The following is a 24,983-nucleotide window of genomic DNA, read 5'->3' on the forward strand; positions in this document are numbered from 1 at the left end:
AATAAGTTAAGGCTGACTACTCTAGCATACTTTACTATGGCTGTACAGTAAAATATACCCTAACATCTCTTGAAATTCTGTTTAGCTTTTTTGGGGGGGGGGTGATTACAGTGCAATGTTAAATGCACTATGCAAATAGCGATGAATTTTGTGAGAAAGTCCCAATCTTTAATTGGCCTAATTAACATAGAAAGGAGTGTTTGCACTGAAAAACAATCACAATCACTTATATATATGGTGCAGTGCTATTTCAGCACGTTTATCCCCAGCTGGATTGCGGTTGGTAAGTGAATAAGTAGGTTTTTGCACTGAAATAACACCGGTAAAAGCACAACTTTTTAGTGAAGTCGTCCCTTGGTAGAGCATGAATTAATTCATGCCATATTTACCTTCTTAATGAAACGGATGTCTTTCCAGTTGTTAGAGGTAAATTTGTATCCATCTTCCAGAAGAGTCAGAATGTATGTTCCTGAGAAGCAGTATTCGGAAAGATACTTCTGCTTTATATTGGGATGATTTTCTACAATCTACAAAAGGCAGATGAGTTCATATTTAGAAATCCTACTCCAACAAAGATTAACTGTTTTAATATCTTTTTTAAGAAGGTAAACAAATAATTTCACCTTTTCCCATGGGGTGGAGCAGTAGCTTGCCAGTTTCTGCTTTGTATTGTCTAATGTGTCAGAGGTCAGATTCAAATAGTTCATTACAAAGTAGAAAGCAGAAAAAGCCTTGAGAGTGAAACAGGTGGGAGACAAGAACGTTATCAATATTTATGACTTGCATCTAGCCATGATTAACTTCATTCATTCAAGAAATCACCATTGTTTCTTACCCCAAAGTTTCCATCTACAGAAGGCTGGAAAACACCATTGAAAGAGCATCTTGAGTATTCACAAAGGCTGGTGTTAAAAACCTTTCTCACTGATTGTTGGCACTTTGACCAATCCCCCAACCCCACATGGGTTAAGGTTTTATTTGGCAGGGTATTCAATTTGTCTATACAGGGGGTGTCGAAGAGACTCTGAAATGTCTTGTTGACCTTATATCCTGGGTGGAAGCAAGGGTCCATTAACTCAACGGGGTCTGTCTTGGGAAAGATCATTTAAGAATATAAGATACAGTTCATAATATAAGAGCCAAGTGTGGTCTATACCAGTAGTTCTCAACTGGTTCTGCTTCCAGACCAAGATTTTACATTGGACATAAAGTGGTGACCTAACACATCAGAACTGATGATACACAAGCAAACAAAAATGTCTCCACAGCCAGTAATTCACTGCTCAAATCAAATTGTGGTCAGAATTGGGGAAGCTACTTTTAAACTGGTTGCAGAATTAAATAACATCACTTCTTTATATATATTCAATTAAGGTGACACTGAACATATAACGTATATAACGTAGAAAACACAATATTGAATATTGTGTATATATACAGTATATTGCCTTCTTTAATTTCATGTTCATGGTTTTCAAGGATGATGGGATGTCAAGCAACCTGCCCATGGTGGCATCTGCATAATTTGGCTAGCTCTACCAAGTGACACATGAATTTGAGCCAAAATACCATAGAGTCTGATTGGACGCACAGCCTTTGACGTTAACAGCACAAAATATGGGGATATAATTCTCCTATATTTCCTCATTTATTTAGCAATAATAACTATGCTTGATTATGGTTAGTTGTGTTTTATTACTTGTGTTAAGCATTGTTTTTTCCCTTCTGTTTGATCAGAACAGGGACCTGTGACTTAACCCACAAGCTGAGAACCATTTTCAATGACAAGCATGGTCATTACCTTATCAACTGCATGTGTTGACCATAATTTCTCAGCCATAGAAAGCTTAAGGACCTGGTCCTTCCCATAACAGAGAAAGCTGTGGGTGTATAGGCGATAATCATTTCCGTACAGCCTAAAGTCAATTGAATTGTCATTTGATTCAATTTCCTGCTTAGGAACGAAGGTTATCTGAGTAGATGCCCCACCAAGGTCCAGAGCTCCAAGGGTACCAGTGGCCTACAAGATCAAAATAAGATCTTTCATGAAAAGCACAGGGAACCTACAGAATAATTATTTTGAGATGTATGCACAAAGTTCAAGATTCTGCAAACTTTGAGTGAAGTTTACCTTTTTCAAGTTTTCGCTGAGGTAATTAACAGTGATCCAGCCGAAAGCTCCCTCCTCTTGGCCCGAAATGATACGAGCTCCCTGATAGGAGAAGGGGGACGTCTGCAGAGAATGTGCTACTGAATCAAGGACCTTGTCTGAGGCCACTTCATTCTCCATCCTTGAGAAAATAAAAATTTATTAATCATACAAGTGTTTTCAGGAATTAAGTTTCAAAGTCAAAGTTTTATTTGTCACACACAGTGGCCCCAAAAAGTATTTGGAAACTGAACACACTAAAAACTGCATTAACGCCATTGCATTAAATAGGAAAAAAGTGGCATTTATCTTATAGAAAGTTAACACAAGCGTACTTTTCAAGGACATAAATAAAAAGTTGTTTGGTTTGAAATAAATAAAATAAATAAAACAGATATACTGTTCAAAATTAAGACAAAAAGTATTTGTACACTTACTGGGCGTCAAACAGAGTGAAACATCCACATTCACAAAAAATTATTTAGTTAGTAAAGTGTGCAGTTAACTTATTTTTGAATAAAGGGCCATCATTTGTTTGTATTTTGTTATCAATGCAATGACATTCTTACATTCTAAATTGTAGTTTAAGTCCACTGTACACTCCAACATAGTCTCATGACAACTCATAATAATTTGTGCGAGATGGCGAAATCGTAAGATATTGTATTGACTTATTGTATTGTATGACTTAGCTCATACAAAAATAGTACGACTTTTTTCCATAAAGACCAATCAATCATCAAATAGAATTTAAAATATATACAATATAGGCATCAATTTTAGCTAGCCTCCTATCCGACATTTTATTTTAAGAAATGTCAGCGAACAAATTTGGTTACTCATTCCGTATATATTTACAGTATACAATACAAATTACTGTAAATGTCAATAACCTGTATTATGCCTCCCTTGTCAGAAGATAATTCTCTAAAGGTATTTTCCTATTAAAATCATGGTTAGGTTTAGGGTCTGGGTAAGGGTTTCTAATGTATTTCTTAGGTTCAGGCTTGGGCTAGGGGTTAGATTTTCGAAAAATCACAATAACACTGTTCATTGGTTTGTTTATGAGCAGTACTGGGTGTATCCGATTACAAAGTAATTAGTTACTGTAAATGAATTACTTTTTAGTTTAAATAAGTAGTGTAATACATTACATTTTAAATGCTTGTAATCAGATTACAGTTACTGACTTTCAACTAAAGTTATTACTTTTATGTACATTACTTGCGCTAAAGTAATATGTGTAATACATTTAAAATATACATTTTTATGTGTGTCTGTTGGTGTTCCTGTGACAGCTGAAGGGTGTATGACAATGAATGAAGAGGAAATATACACATTTTGAATTTTAGCGAAAAACCAAAAACTTTAATAGCAAAAGTGATATAGGGCCTATTTACACTCGGCCACTTCACGCATTTTTACTGATCGGATTGCTATCCGACTGAGAAAGCTCATTCCATTTACACTTGGCTACATCAATTTGTCTCCACCAAACAGATATTAATGCAATCTTCAATTCCCACACTATATGCAAATAATACAGAGTTCACTTCCGTGATAATGCTAATTCCGGGCAGTGTATTTAAAAGATGTGCTTTATTATTTGATTCCAAGTGAATTTGCCCAGTGCGCGTGTGTCTGTGTATGGGCACGCTGTCTGGTTTCCCCTCAGGGTTTGTCTTAGATAAGATGCGTCATGCATGTCAGCTGTGCTCATTTCAGTGTTGTTTTAGTTTCATCAGCGATCTGCTTCAAATAAATGAGGAAAAAAGTTCTGTCTCTCCTACAACATGCATTAATCTCTTTCTTTGTTATTATTTATTGCGCGATGCAAGCCCAATTCAAATATTCGGTGACAGCTGTTGTGTTTCACATTTTTCCTATGCTGATGTAGTGCTGTTTGGGCAGGGAAAAGTTTACATATTTGACTTGAACAGCCTGATTCATTTAGATCTAAGCAGTTTCATCTAGAATGCATCTCAAACCACCTCCTGAAGTGGTCTGAGCAATCGGATTGCAATCCGTTTCAAATGCGTTTCGGAGGGCATTTACACTTGGTGTTTTCATGATCGGATAGCTATCAGGTCAGTGAAAATGCATGAAGTGGCCAGGTGTAAACAGGCCCTTAGAAAGTAACTTAAAAGTACAATAATTAGTAATGTGATTACTTTTTATATGAAGTAATCAGTAAAGTAATCTGATTATATTTTTAGATAAGTAATTAATAATAATAATCATTTGTAACATTAATAATTAGTCATTTGTAGTGCATTACTTATTTTGAGTAACTTACCCAATACAATTCTTACGTATTTGTCCAACCTAAATCATTCGATTTCTTAAAATTTTGCCATCTCGTAATATTATTACTACATGCTATGAGCTTGAAAATAAAATGTATCATTGATTTTTAAGTCTTAATTTAGCTTACTAAAAGTTTCTCTGTTTGACGTGTGTTTTCAGAATTATTTTCAAACCCCCTCATTTCTGGAGAAATATTCTCCCACTTTGATTCCGACATCGACAGTACTGAGAAGTAATTACCTGAGTAATCGCATGCCTGCTGTGGCCCCCAGATATACTGGAGTTTCCCTGTGTCTGTGTGCAGGTATTATCTTCTTGGCCTCCTCCATACAATCCTGCAGGGATGTGCCAGCCTTTTGTGGGTTAACTGAATAACTGGAGATGCCTTTACCTACAGGGAAAACAGAGCAGAGTGCACAGAAACTAGTTTCTCAGGTTACCCATACAGACTTTGCCTATAGGCAGTATTAGCATGGAAAGTGCTCTTAGAAATGATGTGATGTGTTAAAATTAATTATCAACATGTTGAAGGGTTCTTAACCCTCATGTTCTGTTAAGATTGACTTTATGTCTTTATCTTTGGGGTGCTATAGAGACCCTAATGATTTCTATAAAACAATAATAGTAATTTTTAAATTACCTTCATGTTTCTTCTTCAAATTATTTTACTGTGTTTATCTAGCCCATTCAAAACCCATTTGACAGATATTAATGAAGCATTGCCACTCTGTTGTATCACAAAGTAGGCATGCATATTTCATGTGACCTATCCAATATAGTAACATTGCTTTTGTTTCGGGTTGTTTTGAAAAACACATTGTTATTGCAATAATTCAAATAAAAGTAGTTAGTAGTAGAATTTCTCAACCTGATATTTCAGTATTAAGTATGTTGTTTTTTGAGCTATGAAATTGCCTTTGTGTATTTCAGACCCCAAACAAAACATGAAGGTTAGATAAAAGAAAAGTAAAAAACACAGTAATGTAGCCAGAGGTGTTTCTTGAGTTATCTGAGCTATTCCATTAGAATCCATATGACATTCGATTTTGAAGACCGCACAGTAAAATTAGGGATCATGTACCTTTCACGTTGCAGGTGTGTTTCTGCTGTACCATGCCTGTGTTGTTTTCCTTCTCTGCTGGCCATTCATAGATGAACACTGAAGTGTGGGAGGAACCAGCATCCAGAACTATTCCATACTGTTTACACAGACCACATTAGAAAAACTGTCTAATATTTACATATCAACTAAAAGTGTTGCATTATTAATTACTCATAGTGAATAGTTCATACCTTATACTTCTTGAGTAAAGGCTTGTTCTGGACGACAGAAATGGACACCATGGTAATGATTCCCAGGGAAATAATAACAGTCAGAAAGATGAACACTGGCCTGTGGCATGGGTTCTTCATTTTTACTTCTAAACAGAGTAAAATAAAGAGAACAGGTTGACATTTAATACAAATTTTAATATTTGATAGGCTCAGTGTGTATTGTGTTTAATTTATTAATTTATAGCATACATTCCCTCCAATAACTCTATTTATAGCTTACGCTATAACAACAACTGATGAAAAAAATAAAAACATTACTGTTGTAAAAAATGTAAAAGGAAAATTTGTTTTTAAATATTGATCCTTCACATAAATATTAAAGAACGGTCTTGTACGGGCTGCTGTCAATATCATTTCAATTCTGCGTTAAATTCAGGATATATAAATCCTTTTCTTTTCCCAAACCATTTTTTTCTCTTTTTTTCGGAATCTGCAATGCATAAATAGCATAAATGCGATTTTATGCTTGTTTTTAATTTGTTAAGATTATCTGGATTCATCCCTAACCTTGGTGAGGGCTTGGTGAGGTGTTTATAAAATAAATAAATAAATAAATAAAGATCACCCATCCTGTCTGTTAAAAAAAAAAAAAAAAAAAAACAAGGCTTTAAGTCACGTCATTGTGCACTCTGCTGTGTATTACATCTGTCTGGCCACTGTTTATACAAGAGGCCCTTCATGATGTGTATTTTGGTATCATGTATTTTAGTGATCAAAGGATAATAGGCCAATGGCAATTTTTTGTCTGAAACTATTATTCAAAAATACAGTTAAAATGCAATTCACACAAAACAATTACTTGAATACACCTCTTTTATGATTAAAAGGTTGTCAACTTCTGAGTTTGAAGATATTTTTCTTAAATTCAAAAATGTCTAAGTGGAGTAACCATCCAGAGACTGATGGTTAAAAGATGAAATTCTTGAAAAAAGTATTTAGATAAGCAGTTTGTAAAAACCTTTTATTATTATTTCTTTAAAAAATCAGTTAAACAATTTTATTTTAAAATAATAATACTTGAAAAAGATTTGTCCACCAAATCAGTCATGTGGTGTAACCAAAAAAAAAAAAAAATAATAATAATAATAATAATTGTGTGTGACGTTTAAAAAAAAAAAAAAAAATCTGATATTTTCATACATTTTTATGGAAAGGCACATTTTGTTCAGGTCAAATGGAGAAACCCTTAGAAAACTTCTGGATATTTGTGATTCAAAATACATATATACAAAATATGTTTTTGAAATTAATGATTAAGTTGTACACACTCATGTGTTTTCAAGGTGTAGGGAAAGTATTTTAACACCACTTGACATTTTAAAAGTCATTAAATATATTTTGTTTTTAGAAAATGCTATAGCCTGGGGGGGTAGCTCAGCTAGTATTGATGCTGACTACCACCCCTGGAGGTGCGAGTTCGAATCCAGGTTGTGCTGAGTGACTCCAGCCAGGTCTCCTTAGCAACCAAGTTGGCCCGGTTGCTAGGGAGGGTAGAGTCACATGGGGTAACTTCCTCGTGGTTGCGATTAGTGGTTCTCGCTATCAATGGGGCGCATGGTAAGTTGTGCGTGGATCGCGGAGAGTAGCACGAAGCCTCCACATGCTGGGAGTCTCCGCGGTGTCATGCACAACGAGCCACGTGATAAGATGCGCGGATTGACTCTCTCAGAAGCGGACTTGTCCTCCCCTATCCAGACTGAGGTGAGTAACCACGTCTAGCTACTAAGTAGTGGGAATTGGGCATTCCAAATTGTGAGAAAAGGGGATAAAGAAAGAGAAAATGCTATAAATGTTTTTTTTTTTGTTTGTTTTTTTTTAAATGTATGAAACCAACATGGACACAAATATTACATTTCTATGAACTTGATTAAGTCTTTTTTTTATCATCTCAGACAAACATATTTGTCAACGACCCTAATTATAACTTTGAATAAAAGAAAAACTCCAGATATAGGTAATAATATTTTGGGCCATTGTTACAAATAATACCTGGCTTTAGGTCAATAAAGTCAATTTATTTGTCCATGTTTTTACAGGATGTAAATTATCCTTTTGAATGACTGATACAAAAATGTAATTATTTTTCAAAAATAGCCTACATTACATTTTTAAACCTCTGTTTCATCTCCTCAATATATTGTACATCAATAGGCTACAGTACATATTATATATTACATATAGTAGGCTACATATATAGTAAATATTAATCATCTTGAATTCAAGTACAATATAATTTACTCCCGTTCCCCTACTGTTCTGAAAACAGTTCTTGCAAAGTCCAATATAGCCACTTCTCATGAGGTTGCTCTGTGTTGACATGTCTCTGTAAAGCGGAAAGTAGCATATGGCATGATTAGTGCATTATAATCAGTGCGCCTCGCTGTTCTTTTCACCTACCCATTAGGACTCCACAGGACATGCGTCTTTCATAGGCGGGAGAGTGTGTCAGCGGCACGGAGAAAACAACTGCCGTGGTTTCTGCGGTAACCTCCAAACAAACGAGTTTTAATTGCCTACTGAATTACAGTTCCATTGTGCGAACGTGCATTCCAGGTAATTTGAGTTAAAGATAATTCACACACCTATGCGCGTAGCTCTTCTTGTCATACAAGAGTATATGAATGTGCATTTGGGGAAACATGCTGAGCCAGGCTTGCAGTGACGCTACATGCGCCAGTGAGCGGAATTCCCTAGAACACCCCCTCAGGGAATTGACCCACTTTTGAGTATCTGCATGAGCTGCATACAGATCACCATCGGTTAAGCAAACTTTATTTGAAGCTTCTGTCTTTGGCATGCAAGACAGTGGCCAAGATTTAGATGTTTGGGATTAATCAATAAAAAGGTCTAAAGCCTAAATCTAACTATTTTAATGCACAAACTATTAAAAGATAGATGTATTACCTTAAATTGCATACAAAACTTGTTTTATTAGGGGACTGTCCTCATATTAAGACACCATCCATGAAAGGGTGAATCCAAAGAGAAATACCATACCATATAACTTTTTATGCAACAGTTAACATTGATTTTAAAGGTTAGACAACTCATGTCAGTTACACCTATCAGAGAAAAGAGACAGAAATAATTCTGACTTTTAACCACTTAAAGGGATAGTTCACCCAAAAATTAAAATCCTGTCATCATTTACACCCGCATTCCAGACATCACCCCTCATGTTGTTCCAAACCTGTTTGAGCTTCTTTTCTCCATGGAACACAAAAGGAGATGTTAGGCAAAATTGAACTTAAAACCTCATTCCCTATTTACTTTCATTGTTTGGAAAAAAGAGCAGTGTCAACATTTTTTAAAATTGCTCCTCTTGTGTTCCATGCAAGAAAGAAAGTCAGACGGATTTGGAAACGGCATGGAGGTGACTAAACAACAACAGAATTTTAAATTTGGGGTGAAATAACTTTTTAACTTCATGCACTGCATGAATGTAGCAGATGCTATTATCCAGAACAAATAGCACTGCTGTTCCACCCAAACATTTCGACCAATTACACCGAATTCATCAGAGCCCTTTAACTCCTCTTTAATGACTCCTAGTGGAAAGCAATCCTGTTCTGTTCATGTACATGGCTATTTGTGTTGTTTCATGTTCCTTATTCTTGGTTTCCTTCCTCCAATTAAAAGTATGTTTATATTGCGATAAGCACTGTTGTTGGGATACAGTGAAAACACTCATATTTAAAATACATCTGTTTCTGTCTGTTGTACAATACAAAATTGAAGTTACAATACAATGGTATTTGCAAGAGAATGTAACATTGCTTATCTGTAGTTTGTTCCCCAAGCCACATCACAAACTATACTGTATGTAGATTAAAAACATATGTCCATCCCTCATGTAAAGGCCGCAGCAGTAGTCTCTACACTGTCTCTGTTCATTGCATTCTTCCAGACACCCATCCCACATAAAATGCGTCACCCTCAAGCTTTTACTGTTAGTCGCTCTGAAGTTCTGCCAAATGCAGGTTGTTACTGATATATCCATAAAAACAGGGGCCCCCACGGTTGACATGTTTCTTGCCTTACTTAAAGGAATAGTCCACACTAAACTGTAAAGTTTGTCATATTTACTCACCCTCATGTTGTTCCATGTTAGGCAGAATGTTTGTCTCAGTCACCATTCACTTTCATTGTATAAAAAAATATGCAGTGAAAGTGAATGGTGACTGAGGCTAACATTCTGCTTAACGTCTCCTTTTGATTTTCACAGAAGCAAGCATGACATATGGGTTTGGAAAAACAAGAGGGTGAGTAAATGGAATTTTCTGTAACAGAACTTCATTATGAAACTAAGTTGCATTTCCTCTTGAGCAAAGACACAGACAAAAAAAAGGTGTCATTGTGAAATCAGAGTTGTATAAAGGATATTTGTATAGCAACTAACACATACTGAAAAGAGACGTCAATGCACACTCATGCTCTCTAGTAAACAGATTTCCTTTCTAGTTCTAAATTCCTCCATGGATCACCCATTATTGAGACACTGTCATCATCTACTAAATCACCTGAGAGCAAGTACAGCCTGGGCAAATCATCAGCAGTTTTTATTATGTCTCATCAGACTGTACAGTCACTCTTGGCCAAAGCTGGGACTAAACGTGTTACATCAGGTTTTATATGTCCTCTGTAGGATTCTCCTGCACTGACATGCCTCACTGAGTAAGCTTGCATGAGGTAATCCATGTCAATGTGACACTCTTGAAACAAAGTAAATAATGATACTTCACACCCTATTCAGTGAACACAATCGTGAGAACTGGAATGTCTGTGTTTTTATGAATGAAACGGACGCCAGAACCTTGTGTTTTGTGTAATTCTGAAATTCGATTTTGAATGAAATTTTATTCCTCATTCAAACGTGGTTTAGATTACAAAAACAAGAATATAAAGGTCTTGAATAGATGTAGCCACAAACTGTAGTAATACACATAGCTTACACATAAACTACACAGCCAAAAGTAAGCAGAGACCCCTTCTAATTAAAGTGATAGTTCACCCAAAAATGAAGATTCTGTCAACATTTACTCACCCTCTTGTTATTCCAAATCTGTATGACTTTGTCTTCCGTGGAACACAAATGATGTTAGGACTAACACAAATGATGGTAGGATATGACTGAGACTAACATTCTGCCCAACATCTCCTTTTGTGTTCCATGGAATAAAGAAAGTTGTACAGGTTTGGAACAACATGAGGGTGAGTAAATGATGACAGAATTTTCAGTTTTGGGTGAACTATCCCTTTAGCTAGTTTGGTAATTTCAGCTAGATTCATTAGGATCAGTTCCATTACTATCTGTTGCATAAAATCAGGCATATACCCATACAATCTCCTTAGACAAACATTTTTAGTAGAATGGGGCATACTAAAGAACTTAATGACTTTCATTGTGGCACTGCCGTAGGATGCCACCAGTAAAATGGTTTACTGAGCCTAGTGTGGAAGAACTTGAGTGGCCTGCACAAAACCCATTTAACCACGCTCAAAACCACCAATTTTAATAGAGACACAATAGGTGGGTTTCCATCCAACAATTTTTATGCGCATTTTTAAATTGTGCATAAGAAATCCTGAATGGAAACGCTTGATATGCGAATAAACTTTCTAAATTCGCTTAAAATGTAATGAGTTAAAATGTGCATTAAGGTGATGGAAATGGTTTATTCGCAAAACGATGACATGTTTTGACCATTCGTGCATGTGTTATGAGTGTGCGATAGCTTGATGTGACTAGCCCACTGAAAGGTCCGACCTTGGCACACAATTCTTTGAACATAGCACTTGTCATTCGGAAGTGTTTAACCCACAGATGGTCGATAAATTGGTTCCTCACAAGTATGCGGAGATTGGCGCAGCTATTTCAGCCCGCATTATATCAGATATTACACATATTCTGCAGTGTCTCGTGGACGCATTTAATAAAATTAGATTCTTGCTCCAATCTTGCAAATAAAACTGTCCCCAAAGCAGGGAGAGGTCATTCAGCTGCTCCATCATGACGAGGCGGCTCCCTCACGATAATGCGCATTACGTAGTGGATGGAAACGCACAACAATTCGCATTTTCTTAAGTCACATTCTTAGAAATTCACATAAAAAATGCTAAATATTTTGGATGGAAACCCAGCAAGTGTTTACAGTTTTCGAGAAAATTAACCTATGAATGGCTTACTTATTGTCATGTGTATTTTGTTGATTCATGTCTTTTATTTTGAAAAGTTTCGTTCCTGTTCCCTTGACATGTGATTTCATGTTTTCCCTCCATGTTCATGTGTCATGTTTTCATTGGTTTATTGTTTAATTAGCTTGTTATCAGTTCTGTTTGTTCATTGGTTTATGTTCTCCCATGTTTTGTATTTGAGCCCTCATGTTTGCATTGTCAAGTATTGAATGTGAATGTATGTGGATGTGTTTTGTTCTAGCCAAGTCAAGCCATGTTATTTTTATGTCAAGTTTTAAGTCTAGTCAAGTTCATGTTTCACGTTTATAGTTAGGGTTTTGGTTTCAATTTTGTAAATAAACTGCACTTGGGTTCTTCATCTTCACGTCATTGTCTTCATCATTGCCAGCAGCCAGCACACGTTACACTTATAGTTGTCTCTGCATATTAAGCTGGGATAGGAGAAAATATTTGAACACTGTAAAAGTTACACATTTCAGCTTTAACATGTAGGGATACTCTTGTGTATGAATGGGAGATATTCCCCGCATCCATGTTTCAACATCTAGTGGAAAGCCTTCCAGGAGAGTGGAAGCTGTAATAGGAGCAACAGGAGGACCTGTTACCTATGAATCCCCATGGTTTTAAAGAAATAAAGCACATGGGTGTGGTTAAGATGACCACATAATTTTGCCATGTAGTGTTGTCTGAATAGACAATGCAATCTCTATGCCAGTATCTGAGGATACATGAAACTGACTGGCATTTAAACAATATTACGACACAAATTGTCACGTTGACAGGTATAATTCCCAAAACAGCACCATCAGCGAAAAGTGACGTGTGAATAATGTGCCCTGACATTAGGAGGTCCAGAGCTCACACTGAAGAGAACTTATATCATCTCACCTTGACGTAGCCTTTTAAGTTGTCATTCAAGCCTTAAAGTAATAATGCACATCAATGGTTTATACATTTCCCATTCAGCTGTGTGTGAGGCTTTTCTTAGAGAGATAATACAATAAATTATGCCTTTCTTGCCATACTATCTATCAGTGAAAATTGAAACACAGTCCATTTGAAAGCAATCAGACTGTTTTAGACTGCCAGACTGCCGAGAAGCCTCTTTAGATCAAGGGGCTTAGATTACCCGTGATGAGGTTCATTCAGTCTTACAGATTGACAAAGACAAAAAAAACAACCAACTAAAAACTTGTGGTTTAGTGGTTTAGAAAGCATGCACATGATGATTTTTCAAATAATACAGGAAAGCAATTGTCTCACCCATGTTTGAAGTGCATGCCAGTGTGATCTTGTGGTCATCATGGGCTTGTCAGCACAGACACAAGCTAGAGAAGAGCAGATTCCCAGCAGATTTGAAGACAGAACACTGTCTTCAACTAGTCTTCTAGTGCTATGCTACAGTATGACATTAAATGGATCATTCACCCAAAAATGAAAATTCTGTCATCATTTGCTCATGTTGTACTAAACCTACACTCACTGAGCACTTTATTTGGAACACTATAGTCCTAATAAATTGCCCGACGTGGTCTTCTGCTGTTGTAGCCCATCCGCCTCAAGGTTTTTTTATGTTTTGCATTCTGAGATGCTATTCTGCTCACTACAATTGTATAGAGAGGTTATCTGAGTTATCGCAGCCTTTCTCTCAGCTCGAACCAGTCTGGCCATTTTCTGTGGACCTCTCTCATCAACAAGCGTTTCCATCCGCAGAACTGCTCTTCACTGGATGTTTTTGTTTTTGGCACCATTCTAAATAAACTCTAGAGACTGTTGTGCGTGAAAATCCCAGGAGTTCAGCAGTCACAGAAATACTCAAACCAGCCTGTCTGGCACTAACAATGATGCCACGGTCGAAATCACTTAGATCACATTTTTTTCCCCATTCTGATGGTTGATGTGAACATTAACTGAATCTCCCGACCTGTATCTGCATGATTTTATGCACTGCACTGCTGGCACATGATTGGCTAATTAGATATTTGCATGAATAAGTAAGTTACAGGTGTTCCTAATAAAGTGAGTGTATATAACTTTCTTTCTTCCATAAAACACAAAAGGAGAGATGTTTGGAAGAATTCTAGCCCCAGTCACAATTCAATTTCATTGCATCTTTTTTCCATAGAGTGAAAGTGAATGGTGATTAAAGCTAACATTTTGTCTAATAACTCCTTTTGTGTTTCATAGAAGAAAGTCACAAAGATTTGAAACAACATGATGGTTTGTAAATAAGACAAAGTTCTCTGTTTGGGTTGAACTATCCCTTTAAATCTCAGTGTCTATTTTTAACATTATAGTTCAAGGAAAGCAGTTAAGATTTCCACTCTGATGTCCATTACAAACAGAGAGATAATAGTGTCTTTCATCGTAACAACAGGAAAGGCATTGTTATAAATTCCATTATTTGTAATTTAGTTTTTCCTGGGAGATTACACTTTATGGGGAAATTTACTAAGAATGAATTTGCGCCCACTGATATTACTTTTTCTTTTCTCTCTCCATCATTTGATAACCATTTGATTTAAAATAATTTTTGTTAAACATTAATTTCACCAGGCAAATAGAACTGAGGTTTGACGCAGTATATAATAAGCTACATTTTAATGTTTGTGCTGAAAACAAAGATAATGATTTAATTTAAATACTCAAGAAGCAGAGAAATTGCAAGCCTGATCTCATGAAAATTACGTGACTGTGGAAACATTTTTGCAAAATGATATGTGGTTCCTTACATTTACACACTTATTCCATTGTAATTAACTTGCGTGGTAGCTCATCTGATAGACTGTTGGACTTTGGACTCGGAGACCGAGCCCTGAGCCCAGCCAAGGATGCTCGAAATAAAAGTGAAGCGAAAGTGCCATAGAAGCGACATGAAATGACGTGGTTGCTTCAGTAAATGTGCTTTTCATGTCCAATTTGCTTTTAAAACACTATTGGTTAGGTTTAGGCATTGGTTAAGGGTAAGGATGTCTGTTTTGTTCATCTCTTATTTATCTTTTAGGACACTATTGGTTAGATTTAGGTTAAAGTTTTGGGTTAGGGAGGTATGTTTTACTCATTAAAACATCCATCTAATATTCACCATAAAAGCCTTGTCTGATTATCTACATTAACCTTAAATAATTTCACTCTCTTTTGGTGCTCCCCGCTGGACATTTCACTGGGAAACTACAGCCAAATGTGCAATCCAGCATGTAAATTTGGTTTACAAATATGTTGCCATTGTCATGTGAATTTCATAAGATCAGGCTGCCCAGACAGATGAGGTTTTTAAGGTTTAAACTGAGTTTGAAATCAACAAAACCTTTCTCCCTACCCTAAACCTTAAACCTAAACCTTCATGAAAAGTGGTGTGACTGTTTATTGAATTCCCCCCATGTGAAGTTATTTTCCTTTTTATTTATTTCCACGAAACCCTAGCGTTTTTTTTTTTTTTTTTTTTTTTGTTTTTTTTTTACAATGAAATGACCATGTCAAGTGTGATGTATGCATTTCATCCGTTCAAGAACATTTCAGTATACAATCTTTCCCTAAGGGTTTATTTTGCCAGAGGAGGATGTTTGTTTCCACTGGGTGAGCTGTTTTGTGGTTAGAGGAAGTGAGTGTGTCTGTGTTCCATTTTGCTGAGTTGTGAAATGACTAATGACTAGAAAAAGCATCATGTGAGCCCGACCCCTTCAACCCCAAGATGACACAAGAACACAGAGGCTTTAATCTCTTCACACAAACAAATGGAATTAAATCAAACATTTTAATTGACCTTAAATGGATGTTCATTTACATTTATGCATTTGGCAGATAATTTATCCAAAGCCATAGCTAAATCGCACTGCCCTAAACAAACGGCAATATCCACTGGCAACTCCATTGTGAAAAAGTCCCAGAAGAGGTTGTACTTCCTTCGCCAGTTGAGGAAGTTCAACCTGCCACAGGCGCTGCTGATACAGTTCTACTCAGCAGTCATTGAGTCTGTCCTCTGCACTTCTATAACTGTCTGGTTTGGTTCAGCTACGAAATCAGATATCAGAAGACTACAAAGGACAGTTCGGACTGCTGAGAGGATTATTGGTTGCCCCCTGCCCTCCCTTCAAGAACTGTACACTTCCAGAGTGAGGAAAAAGGCTGGAAAAATCACTCTGGACCCCACTCACCCTGCCCACTACCTTTATGAACTGTTGCCTTCTGGCCGTCGCTTCAGAACTCTGAGCACCAGAACCGTCAGGCACAGGAACAGTTTTTCCCCCCAGGCTATCCATCTCATGAACAGTTAAAACTGCCCCTTTGAGCAGTAATTAATGTGCAATACACAGCTTAGTCTTTTTATATTATCCAACACATCCAACCTCTTCTGCATTACATTCCCTTGCACTGTATATAACTGATTTGTATTTAGATTTGCACTACGTATGTGTATGTGTGAATGTATGTATGTGTGTGTCTGTGTGTGTATGTATGTATGTACACTACCGGTCAAAAGTTTTGAAACACTTGACTGAAATGTTTCTCATGATCTTAAAAATCTTTTGGTCTGAAGGCATATGCTTAAATGTTTGAAATTAGTTTTGTAGACAAAAATATAATTGTGCCACCATATTCATTTATTTCATTATAAAACGAAAATTATATTAAAATGAAATTGATGACTTGGACCAAATAATCAAGAAAAGCAGCCAATAAGTGCCCAACATAGATGGGAACTCCTTCAATACTGTTTAAAAAGCATCCCAGGGTGATACCTCAAGAAGTTGGTTCAGAAAATGTCAAGAGTACATGTCTGCAAATTCTAGGCAAAGGGTGACTACTTTGAAGATCCTCAAATATAACAGTTTTGATTTATTTTGGATTTTGTTTAGTAACAACCTAAATCCCATAGTTCCATGTGTGTGTGTGTGTGTGTATATATATATATATATATATATATATATATATATATATATATATATATATATATATATATATATATACAGTTGTGCTCAAAGTTTGCATACCCTGGCAGAAATTGTGAAAATATGACTGTTTCTGTCTTTTATTTAAGGATAGTGATCATATGAAGCCATTTATTATCACATAGTTGTTTGGCTCCTTTTTAAATCATAATGATAACAGAAATCACCCAAATGGCCCTGATCAATAGTTTACATACCCTTGAATGTTTGGCCTTGTTACAGACACACAAGGTGACACACACAGGTTTAAATGGCAATTAAAAGTTAATTTCCCACACCTGTGGCTTTTTAAATTGCAATTAGTGTCGGTGTATAAATAGTCAATGAGTTTGTTAGCTCTCACGTGGATGCACTGAGCAGGCTAGATACTGAGCCATGGGGAGCAGAAAAGAACTGTCAAAAGACCTGCGTATCAAGGTAATGGAACTTTATAAAGATGGAAAAGGATATAAAAAGATATCCAAAGCCTTGAAAATGCCAGTCAGTACTGTTCAATCACTTATTAAGAAGTGGAAAATTCAGGGATCTCTTGATACCAAGCCAAGGTCAAGTAGACCAAGAAAGATTTCAGCCACAACTGCCAGAAGAATTGTTTGGGATACAAAGAAAAACCCACAGCTAACCTCAGGAGAAATACAGGCTGCTCTGGAAAAAGACGGTGTGGTTGTTTCAAGGAGCACAATACGACAATATTTGAACAAAAATGAGCTGCATGGTTGAGTTGCCAGAAAAAAGCCTTTACTGTGCCAATGCCACAGAAAAGCCCGGTTACAATATGCCCGACAACACCTTGACATGCCTCACAGCTTCTGGCACACTGTAATTTGGAGTGACGAGACAATAGAAAATAGAGCTTTATGGTCACAACCATAAGCTCTTTGTTTGGAAAGGGGTCAACAAGGCCTATAGTGAAAAGAATACCATCCCCACTGTGAAGCATGGTGGTGGCTCACTGACGTTTTGGGGGTGTGTGAGCTCTAAAGGCACGGGGAATCTTGTGAAAATTGATGGCAAGATGAATACAGCATGTTATCAGAAAATACTGGCAGACAATTTATATTCTTCTCCACGAAAGCTGCGCATGGGACGCTCTTGGACTTTCCAGCATGACAATGACCCTAAGCACAAGGCCAAGTTGACCCTCCAGTGGTTACAGCAGAAAAAGGTGAAGGTTCTGGAGTGGCCATCACAGTCTCCTGACCTTAATATCATCAAGCCACTCTGGGGAGATTTCAAACGTGCGGTTCATGCAAGACGACCAAAGACTTTGCATGACCTAGAGGCATTTTGCCAAGACGAATGGGCAGCTACTGTATACCACCTGCAAGAATTTGGGGCCTCATAGACAACTATTACAAAAGACTGCACGCTGTCATTGATGCTAAAGGGGGCAATAAACAGTATTAAGAACTAAGGATACGCAGACTTTTGAACAGGGGTCATTTCATTTTTTTCTTTGTTTCCATGTTTTGTTTTATGATTGTGCCATTCTGTTATAACCTACAGTTGAATATGAATCCCATAAGAAATAAAAGAAATGTGTTTTGCCTGCTCATGGTACATACAGTATATTACCAATTCTCCAAGGGTATGCAAACTTTTGAGCACAACTGTATATATATATATTGTCTTGTGTATTCTATATATACTTTTTTCTTTTCAATATTTATTTATTTTTTATTCTATTTTTAATTATTTTTTAAAAGTCTTGTTGCTGTTTTGTATTGTTGTGTACTGGAAGCTCCTGTCACTAAGACCAATTCCTTGTATGTGTAAGCATACTTGGCAATAAAGCTCATTCTGATTCTGATTCTGATAAACACAGTTGTTGTTTTTTTTTTTTTTTGATCAGTGTGTGAACCCTGTTGATAGCAGCTTTAGAATGTTTGAAATCAAGGCCGTAACCATGTCTTGAACATCGGGGGGCACCAAACCATTTTGGGGGTGGGGGGTCACGGGTGTTGAGGTCACAAATATAATGATTCTCTTTGGTCCTTTAATATAGTAAAGGCACTGAATGCAATAATTTTCTGAATAAAGGCTCGAAATGCAATAAAGGGCCAAAATTTTATAATTTTTGGTTTTAAAAGATAGATGTATTTTTAAGGTTCACACAGTACAAGACAAAAACTGTGTCTGCATTGCTAGCAATTTGCCTGTTTCAGTAATCTTTCTTTCTTTGTGCTGTCTCAAAGAAAATATTAATATCATTTGAATTTCTTTTCATCACTGATTTATCTGTAAAATGACATGACTGTGTCATGTGGCTTGCAAAAAGAAAATACACAAAATTATTTGCTGCCCGCAAGTTGTCCCTCATTGTTTTTTCCTCCCAGTAGAATCTTTATACACAATATTTTGTTCAAGAAACTGAACGCTGCTCTTTTCCATACAAAAACAGTTCATACTGACCACTGCTGTCAAGAACCAAAGATGAAAAAAAATATATATATAATTATAAAAATACCATAAAAGTAGTCCATACAACACATAGCTGTTGTACGGCCCCAGAAAGCTTGGAATATTGTGCACTTGTCCTATGGAATACTGTCATATGGACTACTGATGTCTTTTTACTGAACCTTTAATAGTGCTTTATAGTATTTGTCCTTTTTGAAGCTTGACAGCTCCTGCTCACTGTAATATAATATATTCTATGGAATAGAGCTGCTTAAAATATCTATTTTTATGTTCCAAGAAAAAACCCAGAATATGTGTTTTGAACAACATAAGGGTGAGGTTTTTTTAGGTGAACTACTTTAACTGGTGGCTCATTTTTTTTTTTTTTTTTTTTTGCCTACATCGATTTGATCTCATATGACATTGGCGAGTGGTGTTAGACTAATGAACATGCTAAAAATTACACTTTTTTTTATACCTTTATGTTATTTCTGCAACAACTTAATGACAATTAGACAGTGGTGCATAATGGACTGCAGCAGAACAGCAACAATCAATTATTGGGGGGACTTGTCCCCCTCACAGTATACTGTGGTTACAGCCCTGCTTGAAATGGTGGTGTTTGTCAGACTGATCTCACAGTGAAATCGGAAACAGTAGGTTGACTTTTCTTTAGCTAAAATCGGTCTGTGCTTACCGAAATGGGTGAAATGTCCAAGGAGGGACGCCAAAAGCGAGTTGTGAAGCGAGTTGTTTTCAGCTATACAGGCTGTAATACAGTGAACAGGAATGCCTATTTTATCAACTGTACACTGTGGCATTTTGTTTACATTCACCTCTGATCAGTCAAGTAGCTACGAGCACAGATATGCACTTCCTGTAAAGTAGTCCAACAATATTATTTTTTTATCATTGTTTTTGATAAGTCATTTCCACTTAACCACCGCCCAAATACATGTCTTCAGTGTAGTTATGTAAGGTATTGCTTGCAATAGCATATGGGGTGTGTGTGAGCATGTTAACTCCACAATTGTTTCTGGCAGGCTGACAAGGCCTTTACCCTGTCCCCACCTCTATTCCTAAGACTCCTAACCATATAGTAGCCTGCCAGATACAACTTGGGACTTGATTTGAGGGCTAAAAATTGAATATTCAAAAACCCTTTGTATCCATTTATTAAGTCAGTATGATACATCCGATATTCTATTTTTTAGCTATAGCACGATGATTTGTCATGTTGCATGTCATAGCTGTCATTTTAAAGGGATAGTTCATCCAAAAATGAAAGTTCGGTCTACTCACAATGTTGTTCCAAACTTATGAATTATAGCCCTGGAACACAAAAGGAGACTCCACTCTTCTGACTCAAACAGGTTTACATTATTTTAATGTAAAAATTATTATTGGTGTTAATCAGCTTTTAGTGAGTGAATTGTGGTGGGAGATCGCTAGAGATCAGAAATCACTTCATAAATATTCAGAAATTTCAGCTCAGACATTCTGCTTTTATAGACTTTCTCTCTAAATCTTTTCTACTGCATCTACTGTCTAGATAGCACTATGTAGTATCTACTATCTGCATATATATATTTTCTCTCTAGATCTTTTATACTGCCTGCCAGATGGGTAATATACCTTTATTCAGGAGTCAAATAAAGAGATTAAGCTCAGAACTTTGTTTTCGCTATTTTAACTGGGAAGATGAATCCAAAGATAATTCATTACTGCTGGGAAGAATATTTTATTGATTTTCTTAATAGATTTTTAAACATTCATCACCATCTCTACTTATGTTACTTAATACCATAAAGTAACCAGCTGCCTAGTTTGTTTGTCAAATTTTCTTATGGTGATGATCACAAGCAGACCACATTCTGACATCAGCAGCATTTTTGTGACAGTGGTCAAGTGGTAAAGTACCTGGTGTCAGACTGCAATGGCTTCAACCTACGCATCATTCGCAGGTGTGAGTACAGACCCCTCTACGCACGCAAGCCATTTACAATGACATGCAATATACCACACTGTAGGGTCAATGGCCACATTTTTACACACAAGATTTTCCTATGTCCTATTTCAACTGAAAGTGTGAAATATCTCTTTTACTTAGTATTTAACTTTATAAAACCAAATCTGGCTTTTTAAAATGTTTCTCTTGCATTGGATTAAGGAAATGGCCCTTTAAGACAAGGGAATCACCCCAGCCAGGCTTGTAAAAGAGGCCCTGTGTGTGGGAGGGGTGGGACTTCCTCAACTGAATGTGACTGGAATAAGGAGGAACATCTACACTGACCTTGTTGTGTCAGCTACAGGAAGTTTTAGTTTCCTCGAGGCATTTGGTGTTGAGAAATGAGATCAAGATGGCACAAAGTAAGTTCGAGTTTCCTCAAGTTAGCACATGAAAGAAACAATGGAACTTATCCTAACAAAAGAATTCCAAGAAGTACTTGTTCCGTGCAGGTCTAAAATAGTGCAAAACCGATACTTAAAAGGATAGTTTACTGAAAAAGTAAAGTTCTGTCATCATTTATTCACCCTCATTTTGTTCCAAGCCCATATAATTTTCTTTCTTTTTTTCCATGGAACACAAAAGTAGATGTTAGCCAGAAAGGCAATCTCAGTCCCCATTCACTTTCATTATATGGAAAAAGATGCAATAAAAGTGAACGGTGACTAAGGCTAATGTAACGGTAGCCAGCTGGTAGGTAACTGTGCAGTGTGTAAATCTCACTCCCCTGGTGTCAAGATGCAGACTAGCGACTGACACTAGAGGCTGTAGACTTTAGCCTCCTCATTAGTGTGCCGCCTCCCATGCCGGAGACCCCAGTTCAAATCCTTCTCAGAGCGGGTTGAGCAGGACCGGTTACAGTGGTGCCGTGACCCGGAGGGGAGTGAGGTTTAGGGGGGGTGAGTGTAATGGTAGCCAGCTGGTAGGTATCTTTGCAGTGTGTAAACCTCACTTGCCTGGCCTTAAGAGGCAGACTAGCGACTAACGCTAGAGGCTGTAGCCATTAGCCTCCTTGTTAGCGTGCCCGCCACCCATGCCGGAGACCCCGGTTAGAATCCCGCTCAGTGTGGGTCGAGCAGGACCGGTTAATAACATAAAATCTCCTGTGGTGTTTCAGGGAAGAAAGAAAATCATACAGATTGGGAACAACATGAGGGTGAGTAAATGATGTCAGAATTTTCATTTTGGAGTGAACTGTCCCATTAAAGCTGAAGTGTGTCATACTTTATCCAAGCTTAATATGCAGAGACAACTATAAGTAATTCTCTTGTGGCTCAGTAACGCTATTAAAACATTGGTCTATTTTAGCATCCTGACCAGCCCATCGCAACATTGGCTCAACCAATAGTGTGAATTGGGAGCGGGACTATCTTTTTTGACTGACAAATCGCAGAGAGGCAAAAATTACACACTTCACCTTTAATTTCATGAGATATTATATAGCTTTAAGCAATCAAAATTATATTAAAGCTATGATAACAATGCAGACATGTTGTTTTGTTACTCTGAATTGCTCAGCAACCAGATGGCATGCCCAGACTCCGGAAGAAATCCTCTGAAGTTATGTAATAATCTTTCCCTCTCTTTTCCTCTTTGACGATGCCCCGGCTATCTGAGTCCTGCACAAATACTCTTTGCAGGCTCCTGCTGCTGCTGCAGCAGTAAGATGAAGACCAGATGTTGACAAGGGAGGCATTAGTCGATTGTGCTGCCTGCCAAGGATTCCCATACCTTTCACCTTCCTTTATTTACATAGCATCAGATAATCTGTTTACACTATCAAGCCAAATTTAGTGTGAGATCATCCTCACTTTTTCCAGTTCCTGATCCATAATAGGTTTCTTAGAGGTCATTAATAAAATCGATGCACCAAGCTTTAAAAGCAGCACATTAATGTTTAATGAGCTGTTTGACAGATAGTCCAGGATTTAAAATATGTGCATACCTCAAACGATATTTTTTAAGATAAGTCCTTTTAAGGTAAGTTGAGAGTTTTTAGGTCATTTTTAGTCATTTGAATTACTGTCACAGAGTAGTTAGATATTTGGTGAACAATAAACCGTAGATGTGGAATTAAAGAAAGCATGTGGCAAACTAAATACCATATGATCCTTCAATTGTCTGCCTGATGTCAATATACAAAGATTAACAAATAGTGACCACACGTACATCACCACTACTAATACTAACATGCTACTGTTTCATTTTTAATTAGATCTTTTTATAAAGGTGGATTGGTTTAGTGCCAACAGATATTCAGCTCCAAATAATCTGATTCAAATAAGTTCTATTTAAAGTTTTGCATTGTGTTTCCTCACTTTTTTTCTGTGCACCACTTACCAAGTTACATTGTGCCCTGCCATGAACCCAGTATGGTGAAGACTGTGTTAATGTGTGAGTGGTTGTCATAGACTTACCTCCCTGTTCATCCATGAATGCAGCGTCTTATAATACTCTCTCTCTCTTTCTCTCACACCCTCTTTCTGTCTCTCACTCGTCCCGGCTATTAGTGTGCTGTTCCGGGTGCTTGGCTCAACTCTCTTAGAGGGTCTTTCCCATAATTGAGGTTCTTTATAAGGCAAGGGGGCATGAGTGGGCGGGCCAGTCACCAGTTTTCTCCCTCCCTCCGCCACCAACCATGTTAACGATCTGCCTGTTACCTCTCACTTCACTCTCTTTCTGAAAGAGAGAAACACTGACAAAGAGTGTGTCTGTGTGAGGGAGAGAGAGAGAGAGAGAGAGAGAGAGAGAGACAGAGACAGAGAGAGAGACAGAGAGAGAGACAGAGACAGAGAGAGAGAGAGAGAGAGAGAGAGAGAGAGAGAGAGAGAGAGAGAGAGAGAGAGCTTACCTTAAAGTATTATTATCCACACTCTCCCTCACTAACCATTGTTGTGTCACCATTCTACAGTATGTCAGAGAATGTCTTTTGCCAGTGCTCTGATCACAAACAAAGACATTTTTGTTTTTCTCTGGGCTACAGCTAGCTTTCTTTCCCTGTCACAACTCTTGATAGCCAAAATCCATAAACACACAGCTATCAACTAAATTTATGGCATAAGATCTATTGTTCTCTCATATTGTGTTCTCTCTTTTTGTGTCTGGGCGTTTCATGCAGGTATTGCCATTGGGACAGAGATTTGTTAGTGGATGTTGGTAATGAAATCATTTGTACTGGATGTGAGAAATATGAGACAGGCTGTAATGCAGATCCGACAACCAAAATCTGACATTTAAAATCTAATTTAAACCTGAAAATAAACAAAATGTTTTTGAAAAATGTAAAAACAAAGAAGTGTTATGCCTTAAAATGAATGCAAACTATATACGATTCTGCATTATTTCTAGGTCACTAATCAAATATGCAAATTTGTGGCACTGACCATGATATTTATTTTGAACAAAAAGATTTCCTTGCTTCCATTGGAAAATATGTTATCATACTGGGATTTGCACACATTGGAGTTCATGCCACCTCAAGTGCATGCTGTTATTAAAGAAAATGTGGCGACAGAACAGATTTTTATAATGCAATTTCTGCATAGTCGCATACGTTGATGTTCTGGCTACAAAGAATCTACGAACCTTTTCACCATTATTGCCCTGGACAAAAGATACGGTTGTGAAAGCTTGCCCCAGT

General features: G+C 37.1%; 1 protein-coding gene across 2 annotated transcripts in view; it reads right to left on the bottom strand.

The window, feature by feature from the left end:
- The window catches only part of LOC127423152 (ectonucleoside triphosphate diphosphohydrolase 1-like), a 27,379-nt gene extending 3,362 nt beyond the window's left edge, over window positions 1-24,017 (bottom strand). The window contains exons 1-9 of one of the 2 annotated variants that reach the window (XM_051667263.1): window positions 23,761-24,017; window positions 5,750-5,877; window positions 5,538-5,655; window positions 4,697-4,847; window positions 2,132-2,291; window positions 1,802-2,020; window positions 836-1,090; window positions 624-731; window positions 390-527 (exon numbers count right to left, since the gene is read on the bottom strand). In XM_051667263.1, the coding sequence (XP_051523223.1) occupies window positions 390-527; window positions 624-731; window positions 836-1,090; window positions 1,802-2,020; window positions 2,132-2,291; window positions 4,697-4,847; window positions 5,538-5,655; window positions 5,750-5,877; window positions 23,761-23,776 (1,293 nt within the window). In that variant the 5' untranslated portion in view covers window positions 23,777-24,017. Of the gene's footprint in view, window positions 1-389; window positions 528-623; window positions 732-835; window positions 1,091-1,801; window positions 2,021-2,131; window positions 2,292-4,696; window positions 4,848-5,537; window positions 5,656-5,749; window positions 5,878-8,188; window positions 8,397-23,760 lie in introns of those variants that run through there. The other variant, XM_051667262.1, reaches the window with a different exon arrangement.
- Between the last annotated feature and the right edge of the window lie 966 nt (window positions 24,018-24,983).

The sequence above is a fragment of the Myxocyprinus asiaticus genome, chromosome 32 (assembly GCF_019703515.2).
Source record: "Myxocyprinus asiaticus isolate MX2 ecotype Aquarium Trade chromosome 32, UBuf_Myxa_2, whole genome shotgun sequence".
Lineage (NCBI taxonomy): Eukaryota > Metazoa > Chordata > Actinopteri > Cypriniformes > Catostomidae > Myxocyprinus > Myxocyprinus asiaticus.